Source organism: Capricornis sumatraensis, chromosome 4, assembly GCF_032405125.1.
Source record: "Capricornis sumatraensis isolate serow.1 chromosome 4, serow.2, whole genome shotgun sequence".
NCBI lineage: Eukaryota > Metazoa > Chordata > Mammalia > Artiodactyla > Bovidae > Capricornis > Capricornis sumatraensis.
In genome coordinates this window covers 119,706,769-119,716,581 of record NC_091072.1, presented here as the reverse complement: position 1 = coordinate 119,716,581, position 9,813 = coordinate 119,706,769, and the positions used below count along the sequence as shown (strand labels likewise).

The 9,813-nt window shown below is 54.7% G+C and overlaps 1 protein-coding gene across 2 annotated transcripts; it reads left to right on the top strand.

Annotated features, from left to right (window-relative positions):
- Window positions 1-700: 700 nt before the first annotated feature.
- On the top strand, window positions 701-7,987 carry C1QTNF6 (C1q and TNF related 6). Of its 2 annotated transcripts, none has more exons than XM_068970717.1 (3): window positions 701-830; window positions 3,115-3,373; window positions 5,675-7,987. In XM_068970717.1, exons 2-3 carry the CDS (start codon window positions 3,121-3,123, stop codon window positions 6,220-6,222), a joined length of 801 nt encoding a protein of 266 aa, XP_068826818.1. In that variant the 5' UTR covers window positions 701-830; window positions 3,115-3,120; the 3' UTR covers window positions 6,223-7,987. The 2 variants fall into 2 exon arrangements, with proteins under 2 accessions (XP_068826818.1, XP_068826819.1); XM_068970718.1 differs by having other exon boundaries at window positions 757-808.
- The last annotated feature ends 1,826 nt before the right edge of the window (window positions 7,988-9,813 follow it).

The window sequence follows — 9,813 nt, the reverse complement described above, 5'->3', positions numbered from 1 at the left end:
TACTTACTAAGCCTCCCCTTGTGACTGGCATGGAGGATGAGGCTGGAAGAAGACCAGGAAAATGGATACCCATGACAAAATTTCCAGGCAGAGTAGGACTTCGGTGTCTGTTGGAGGTGGAGCTACTGACCTGGTCGCCACCCTTAGCTGATCCCCGAGGAGATGTGACCATCACTCAGCAAATACTTACTGAGCCTCCCCTTGTGACTGGCACGGAGGATGAGGCTGGGGACTGGAGTTCTACAGAAAACCAGGGCCTGAGAGGGGAAAGGACTGGCCATTGGGTGCCTGAGCCAGGATTTGAACCTGCGGCAGCTGGGCTGGTGCCCATGCCCTCTGTATGCCTCCTGCCTTAGTGACTCAGGACTAAGGAGCCCTTCAGCTTAGGCTGGAACCTTCCCCATTCTGAGCAACTTAGGGGGCTCCTGCCCTTACCCCTTCCGGGGCTTGATTTCCCAGCCTGCACATCAGGAACCTCAGACCCCTTCCTGCTGGAAATGTATAGGGTCTCTGAATTAAACAAGACCCTCTAGGACTACCAAAGAGTTAAGCAAAGGGAATCCACCAGCTCCCTTCATCTCCGCAGAACCTAGAGGCTGGAGGGGAGGGAGCAGGGAGGAGGGCCAGTGGGAAGCCAGCCTGCTCCCTCCGCCCTCTCTCCCTCCCTCCTCGCTGGCTCCATCCCTCCTCCCTCCTGGGCCAGCCTGCCAGACCTGGGGGTCTGGGCCAGCAACAAGTTATTACCATCATCGCAAACATGGATCAAGGAAACAGAGGCTGCCGGGAGGCCCGGGGTCCATGAACTACGGTACGAGGCTGTCGGACACTGAGTGAGTGATGGGAGGTCCTGCAGCTTCCTCCAGCAGGGCCAAGGGGGTTGGGGTCAGAGCCTGGAATGCCTCTCCTTCCTCCTCTCTTCCTGGACATATCTCGGGGCCCTGCTGTCTCCCTCTGGCCCCGGCCAGCCCCTCTAGGCTCTCTCCTCCCCATCCCTTCCTCTGACTGAGGTGCTGGGGAAGGGCTGCCCTCCACCGATTCTCCTGGCTTGTGCCCACTCCTGCCTGGACGGGGACTGAATCTGCTCCAGCAGGGCTTGACTCTCCCTCGACCCCGAAGAGGCCCCAGCTCCATAGTGGAGGCAGCAGGGACCCCTGAATCACCCCCATGGCATGGTCCCTCCACTTGATGCCTGCATGACACTCTCCCCCAGGGACAGCCAGTGACCACAGCTGTGGTTATTACTTTTGTTAAAGGCTGCTTTGCTTCCTGCTTCCTGTGTCCCCCTCCCCCCGCCCCAGGTCACAGTTCTGTGTCACAGATATTTTGACTCCCAGCTGTCTGGCCCAACAGAAATGTCCCCAGCCTATGCCAGTTCTCTGGGAACAGTTCTACTCTTCCTGTCCCATGCAGGACTAGGGGAGAGGTCATGTTGGGCAGCAGAGAAAGGAACAAAAGTTTAATTAAGAGTGTTTTACCAGACAGGTGACTTTCCTGCTTTTAAATCCTCCCAAATAAGCTGGTGGGGAGGTGGTGTCTCCTCCTTGTAAAATGTTAAGGAGCACGAAGCCCAGAGAGGTTAAGCCACTAGCCTTAGGTCACAACAGCTTGCAAACCATTCTGGAATCCAGGTCTGATTCTAAAGGCTCACATCTGTGGCCAGGAAAGAGGGGGTTCTGCTCTTCTCAAAACTGATGGGCTGTGTATTATAATTTACAAATAGAAGGTAAGGGTGATAATCTTGGCCAGAGTGGGTGCTGTTCCCTGAAGATCTGACCTGCCTTATTGAACAGAACCAGGAAACCAGCTCAGGGTGGGGGTGGGGAGTGGGGAACAAGGTCACCTCCAGGAGAGGGTGACCACTCTGGAGGCTGCTGCCCACTGCTAGACCCAGCTCTGGGGAGTGGGGAGGGGAGGGGGCTGGTGCAGGGAGTGCTCCTGCCCCTTTAAAACCCAACTCTTACTTCAGTGCTCAGGTTAGGATAGAAGGGCATTTAAAAAAAATAATAATAATTTTACCTCTCAACCCATATTAACCACAGAAAAATATTTTTGAATTGTACTAAATGTTACAGGAGATCAAAAAAGGAAATAAACAAAGAAACGCCAGAAGTGTAAAAACCAGTCTGGTTTCAAAAAGCGAGTTTCTGATCCTGCGATAACGTGTGCCAGCCCCTAAAGACTGCCACCACCTCAGAAGCTCTTTGCCTGGCTTCCTGCCCACCAGCCTGGCTCGTCTCCAGTCACTGCTGTCCGGGCTACCTTCTGCCCCTCTTCTGGAACTCTGGATCCCTTCTTGGCCAAGGCCAAAGACAGATTCTCACAAATCCTTGGACTTCCTTGTTCCTTTTAAATTTTCCAGAACTCCTGGGTTCTGTTCTTTAATTCCAAATTACCACCCTGGCAGCTGATTGGCAGGTCTAAGATGATTGACGTGTCTAAGATGATTGATGTGTCTAAGATAGTTGACACAACCACCTTCCAATGAATTTTACTCTCTCCTGCTCCCTCCCTATAGGGTTAGGTGAGGTTGAGTTGTGTAAGCTGTTGACTGCACAAAGATGCTGAGCAAGGAGGTGGGCTGACACCAGCTACACACCTTCAGTGTTGCATGGCTGCTGGGACTTCTTTAGTTTGCTTCTTTCTAATTAGTCTGTCCCAAGGGGCTCTTTCTTCCAACTTGTATTCCATTGACTGTGGAGTCAGTGACAGGAAAACAAGGCTGAGGGAGATTGGGAGTGCGGGAAAAGCATTTTACAGTCTCATGGGCTATGTCACATGGGCAGCAGGGCATCGTCCTCACCCACCCCAGCAGAGACCTCCCAGGACCTTCATCTTCAGAAGGGGTCCTCCTTCGTGGGCCCACGTGTGGCAGAAACCCCCAGGGACTGGAGACTCAGACTCCAGGCCCTGCACTACCACAGGTCTCTTTGTGAACTTGGAGAACTTGTCTTCCTGTTTAGGCCTCAGTCTTCTTGTCTGTTAAATGGGGCACCAGTGCTCCCTCCCTGGGGTACCTCAGGAACACCCATGCTGCAGGTGGCAACATCCACTCTGGGCATCAGCAGAGTGTAGAGCTTCAGGTAACTATACTCCTGTCCTTTCTTCCTGCTCCAGGTCGCCATGGGGACGGCTGCCCTGGGCCTCCTCTGGGCAGCGCTCCTGCTCCCTCTCTCGGTGTCTGGACTCCCCACCGAGGAGCCCACTTCTGGGGAAACTGTGGCCTCTAGTTCCCCTGGGCACTGTCGACGGTGCTGTGACTCTGAAGACCCCACGGTCCTTGCTGATGCTGCGCATGTGTCCTCAGCCTCTCCGTCTGCCCTCCCATATGTGCTGCCTGAGGTCAGGCCCTACATTAACATCACCATCCTGAAGGGTGAGGACCCACACAGGACTCGGGCTGGACTGGCCTGGTTGGCGTCAAGGAGGGCGTGTGGGAAGGTCTCTCCCTGGGCCTGGGGGAGGTGAGGTGAGAGGAGCAGGAGAAACCAGGACAGAAAACTGTCTCAGACCCTTTCTTTCATTCACACATTATACTGGGTACCCACCATGTGCCAGGATCATTCTGAATTCTGGGAGGGAGTGTGTATAAACCAGACAGAGATGCCATGTCTGTGGAGCTTCTGTTCTAGTGAGGAAGGCACACAATGAGCAATAAACACATCACCCAAGTTAAAAAGATGGATGGTGATAAATGCTAAGGAAGTGCTGAGGTGGAAAAAGCACTGGGAGTGCAGGCGTGGGGCGCAGGGCACATGTTGAACAGGGGGGGTCAGGGGAGGTCTCACTGAGAAGGTGGGGAAGAAGCCATGTAGATACCTGGGGAAGAGCATTCCAGGCAGAGTGAATAGCAGCTCACTCTATTCACAGAGTGAATAATGGGCCTGGTATGTTTAAGGAGCAGGGAACAAGCGGAGGAGCTGAGGTTAGAAACAAAATGTGGGTTTCTTCTCTGAGTGAGATAGGGAGCAAGATGGGGGGCGGGGCTGAGCAGACAAGGGGCCTGACCCGGCTTAGGTTCCAAATGGATCCCTCTGATTTCTCCTGGAGACTAGATGGTGGGAGACAAGGCAGAAATGGGGAGAGCTGTGGGGACCACCTGAGCCATTCAAGTGAGAGCTGACTCCCTGTCCTCTAAGACCAGACCCCAAGAGAGCTACTTCTGCTGTTGGGGGCTGCTACCTCCGTCTTTGCTCACAACCCCATGAGGGCAGTATACTTAATCCTCCCACTTTGCAGATGGGGAAAACTGAGCCTCCGAGAGAGGAGGAGATCTTCTGGGGTCACACCACTGTCAGAGGCAGAGCTAGGATTTATGAGGAGGAATGCAGAGGAGCACTCCACTCCACGGATCTGAGACCCTCTCTTCCTCACCCCGCTTTTCTCACCAATTCACACATCACCGCTTCCCCAAGGCCAGCAGAGCCCTCTGTGTGAGGTTAACGAGGTACCTGGCTGTCGACAGTACTTCCCCATCACTGTCCTCCATAAAATCCCATGCACCTCTCCTGGGCCACCTCTCCAGCTGCCTGTTAGGTGGGTGGGCGTCTGCTGTGGCGGAAGGCACCTTTCTCCTTCCCTGGGTCCCAGCCGCAGCTCTTCAGCTTCCTTGCTGTGTGGGGCAGCAGGGTCTCTTCCTTCCTGGGCTCACTGCGTCATGTATAAACTATGACTACCATCCCTCGGGACTGGGACGAAGAAAGTGCTCTGCAAACTGTAAAGTGCAGGGCATGTGATGAGGTAGTTACTTCACCAACAGGGCTGGTGAGGAAGACCTCTGCAGAGATCTTGACCCCCTCCTCCTTGCCTCTCTCCAGGCTTCTCCTCCGAGGGCCTGTGTCCTCTCTTCTGCCCTTTCTTCCCCTCTTCCTAGCAACATCGCTGTGGTCAGAGGGGGACCCAGAAGAACACAGGGCTGTCCATTTCATTCAAAGGGATGTGACTGAGGGTGATTACTGGCACTGTGACAGGCAGTAGTTAAATATTTGGGATCTGTTTCTTCATGAAGCACTGCTTCCCAGGTGTCTCAGTGGAAAAGAATCTGCCTACCAATGTAGGAGACCTGGGTTCGATCCCTGGGTCAGGAAGATCCCCTGGAGGAAGAAATGGCAACCCACTTCAGTATTCTTGCCTGGAAAGTCCCATGGACAGAGGAGCCTGGCAGGTTATAAGTTCATAGGGTCACAAAGAGTCGGACATGACTGAAGCGACAGCATGCACAGTGGCACTTCCCTGGTGGTTCAGTGGTAAAATATCCACCTGCAGGAGATGCGGGTTTGATCTCTGGGTCGGGAAGGTCCCCTGACAAAGAGAATGGCAACCCACTCCAGGATTATTGCCTGGCAAACCCTATGGAGAAAGGAACCTGGTGGGCTACAGTCCATGAGGTCACAAAGAGTTGGACACGACTGAAGCAACTTAACTTGCATGCATGCTGCCCTGCTCCTAAGCCATGCCATGCCACCCAGGCGAGTCCCTTCACCTCACTATGAATGGCGGTGGACATGGTGTCTCCTTTAAAGGGTCGTTTGGGGCAGTGATGCCTGGCATGCTGTAGGTGCTCAGTAAATGGTGGTTCCTCTGGCCTACCTTCTCTTGGCCAGGGTAGAGCCTTCTGCAGATGCTTAGAAGCAGCCCTGGGCACCTGCCCTGACTTTTCCTCTTCTTGTCCCCACAGGTGACAAAGGGGACCGAGGCCTGCTGGGCTCACCTGGGAAGCTGGGCAGGGAGGGTCCCCGGGGGGACCGTGGCCCCCAGGGCATCAAAGGTGCCAAGGGGCAGGCGGGCAGCCCTGGCAGTCCATGCCAGACGCGCTTCTCGGCCTTCTCCGTGGGCCGCAAGACAGCCCTGCACAGCAGCGAGGGTTTCCAGCCACTGCTCTTCGACACGGTCTTCGTGAACCCCGACGGGCACTTCGACCTGGCTGCCGGCCACTTCGTTGCCCCTCTGCGCGGCCTCTACTTCTTCAGCCTTAATGTGCACAGCTGGAACTTCAAGGAGACCTACGTGCACGTGGTGCACAATGACAAGGCAGCCGTCATCCTGTATGCGCAGCCCAGCGACCGCAGCATCATGCAGAGCCAGAGCGTGATGTTGGCCCTGGCGCCAGGCGACCGCGTCTGGGCACGGCTCTTCAAGCGTGAGCGTGAGAATGCCGTCTACAGCGATGACATAGACACCTACATTACCTTCAGCGGCCACCTCATCAAGCCCGAGGACGATTAGTGCCTCCCCTGGGGCAGCTCTGCCCTGGGGTGGCTGTGGGCAGGTCTGTCTCCTGTGGGGGCCCCAGTTTGCCCATCTGTAAAATGGGCCCCTGACCTGGCATTCTGGGCAGCCTTCCTCCTCCTTTTTTCCCCTCCATCACCCCTCCTAGTCTGTTCCTGCCTCTCTCCTCTTGAACATTTTAAGAAATCTCCTAACCTACATCTTCTAGAACTTTCCCAACCTTGTAGACCAGCCATTTTCAAACTTGAATGTGATACAAATCACTGAGGCATTGTGCTGAAATGCAGAGTCTGATTCAGCAGGTGTGGAGTGGGCCCAGGATTCAGCATTTCTAGTACATTCCTGAGTGATGCCGGTACTGCTGATCTCTGGGACCCCACTGTACACTGTGAAATCTGTAACCAGGTCCTACAGCTTTCACAACATTTTGGTACTTTCCAAACATTTTGAAATCTTCCAAACATTCTGGAATCTTCCCAACATCCTTAAATTTCATCCTTCTAGGATACTTCCTCCTCTTGTCTCTTGCAACCTCTTCCTTCTCTCTGAACTCCTGTCTGCCCCCCACATGCACACCCATAGTGCGTTTATTCAGTCGCTGAACATTCACTGAGCACCCTCTCTGTGCCCGGCTCTGGGAAGGCTGAGGCGAAGCAGACACAGGCCCTGCTTTCGGTGAGCACCCAGTCCAGCCGGGGAGGGGAGACACAGAGGATCCTGAAAACAGCCCCAGAGAACTTCTTGGGGCTCTGGTCATGTACATCTGTGTTCTGGGTGTTCAGGCACTGTGGCCCTTCATTACCCACCACTCCCCAAGGCTGACAGGCTAGGATACCAAGGTGAAATGGGTACCCTCTGCCTGCCCTTTCTTCTCTGCCCCATGCCCATCTTTAAAACAAACCTTGGTCAGGGACAGGTGCTATCAGGAGAGGACTCAGGGGTTTGGAGGCATTTTGGGGTAAGGCATCCCCTGAAGAAGGAAGCCCAGACAAACTGCCTACACAGCTGGGAGGGCTCCTACCCACCCCACCCCACCCTCAGGGCGTGCCCTCCCTGCCCTGCTCCCTGGTGCTGTCAGGGCCGTGCACAGCCCTCTCTGCCAACGCTGCTTGGGCCTCCGTCCTCCCAGGCTCCCAGCCACTGTCAGACACTGATGTCTGTCTCCAGGTGCTCTGACCTCCTTGGCGCCCCTCACCAGCCCATGCCCCTGGCCCTCCACACTCTGTTAAGGTGCTGAGGCCCTGCTGCCCAGCAGAGCTGCCTCTGGCTGCTGCTGCAGTTACAAATGCCACTCCCGGCAATGAGCCAGGAAGGAGGTCACTGGGCTTTGGACCCCTCAGCAGGTCTGGGGAACTGAAGCCAGTCATGTTCCAGGTCAGTCCGGGGACGCTCCTCTGAGCCATGATGCTGAGGGAGGCACTGGGAGAGGCTGAGGCCAATCGAGGGACATCAGGGCTTCTGCCCTTTCCCTCCTCCCAGGGTGGGTCAGCCTGGAGGCCCCCAGCCTTCCCCTTCCCCAGCCCCAGGTGGCCAGACTCTCTTCCTGGAGGGAGACCCATTGGTGCTTGTGCAGACTTGGGGGCAGAGGTGACCCTGGTGCTGGTCTCTGGTGCTTACTCCTAGCAAAGGGAGCCATGGCCACATGGCTGGGGCGTGGCAGCAGGGCCTGACCCGGTGCCGTGAAGGCCAGTCCCGTGCAGCAGCCCCAACCTCCCCAACCTGACTTCACCCCTGCCCTGCTTGACCAGTGTGATTAAAGGTTTTATGTTTTCTTGGCAACTCAGGTTGGTTGTTTCTGCTCTGTTTTGTTTGCCCACTTTGGGAGGCCAGTGCGTTCCATTCTGCTACGCCCAGGTTCAGGGCTCCAGAGGGACCAAGGCAGTCCAGGGATCTGCTACACGTGCTCCCAGCCATAGAGAAGCCAGTGCCCCCGGTCACTTGCCCAGCCTGTGAGCCTTGGAGGCAGTGGACCCAGTTGAGTCTGCTGTGCCACTCCCTGGCTGTGGCCTTGGGAAAGTCCCCATGTCTCTGAGCCTCAGTTTCCTTGTCTGGTAAAATGGGAATGCTGATTGTCCCTCTTATGGAGGTGGCCATAAGGATTAGAAGAAAGGTTGCCTAGTGAGAGCAAAGTTCATCCTTGGAGCCACAACTATTGAGCACCTACTATGGGCTGGGTACCCCATTAAGCTTGGAGGCTTCAGTGGAGGGAAGCACAATCCATCACCTCCCAGTGGAGAACACCCATGGAGTTTATGTTCTAGTGAGGCCCTTGGACGTGCAGAACAAACCACAGATCCTCACTTGGGACTTTGGTCTCACATTCTCTGTGTAATGTTTACTGCAGAATCACTGGATATTCTCAGGAGGAAAGTGCTTCACATCGTACAGAGGGCGGTCTTTGTGGGTTCTGACTTCTGAGTTAGCACAGCAGCCACTCACACAAAGACACTTAAAGCCGTCTGTGTTGACTCCCCTTATTGGCTTGATGGCAGTGTCCTGTGCTGCCCGCGTGCCTATTGCTGTGTTCAGTGGTTCTCTCGGTACCACGTGGAAGAGGATGCTATAAAGACAAGCCCACTATAACTGTGCCAGGATTCCCAGGATTCACCTGAGCCTGTGGCCACCCAGGCGGAGGGAGACACAAACCTTTGCTTTCTTGGAGCCCATCTGGCCTCTTAAGGAGGTTTCCCACCACAGCTGAAGTTCTCACAGTTCTCACACAAAAGGTCCTAACAGAGCTGCTCAGGGGAACAAGGCCACTACTTGCTCTTTTTTATTTTTCGGTCATGCCCCATGGCCTATGGGATTTTAGTTCTCCAACCAGGAATTGAACACATGCCCCCTGAACTGGAAGCACAGAATCTTAACCACTGGACAACCAGGGAAGTTCCCCCACTCCATCCTTTTAGCTAATGCTCTGTTGAAGCAGCATCAGCCTCACCAGCAACCCCACTTCAACCCTGGTGGTAAAGGTCACCCCCAGTGCCAGGCAGGAGCCTCCCGTCATGGACATCATGAGGACCTGGTTTGTTGATTGTTGTTGCTTAGTTGCTAAGTTGTGTCTGATTCTGTGATCTCATGGACTGTAGCTCACCAAGCTCCTCTGGCCATGGAATTTCCCAGGCAAGAATACTGGAGTGGGTTGCCATTTCCTTATCCAGGGGATCTTCTAGACCCAGGGATCAAACCCTTGTCTCTTCTTGGCAGGCAGTTTCTTTACCTCTGAACTACCTGGGAAGTGGTTTGCTGATTACTGAGACAGAAAAGCTTTTGTCATTGCTTGCCAAGTACCTGCAGGACTGAAATTTGTCCTTTGCAAACAGAAGCCAAAGGTCACAGACATTTCCAGGCCACATGAGTTCAAAGCTCCGAGACCAGCAGCCCTCCATTGCGTCATCAGAGTCATTGCAAACGTGTCCATCTGTGCTTCAGAGGTGGCCTCTGGTCTGTCTGGGCCACTTGTTCCCGTGGGATCCCAGTTCTTGACTTGGAGGCATATTATCACCAGTGGTGGTTAAAAGCCACTCCATCTTTGTTATGGAGAGTCTCCCAACAGGTAAGGTTTTGGTGGGGATTGGGCAAGGGCCC

What these genes read in the sequence shown, in the direction of transcription:
- C1QTNF6 (XM_068970717.1), top strand. Translation starts at nt 3,121, where the DNA reads ATGGGGACGGCTGCCCTGGGCCTCCTCTGGGCAGCGCTCCTGCTCCCT. An exon ending in TAACATCACCATCCTGAAGG is followed by an intron (nt 3,374 to 5,674) that starts GTGAGGACCCAC and finishes TTGTCCCCACAG; the next exon opens with GTGACAAAGGGGACCGAGGC.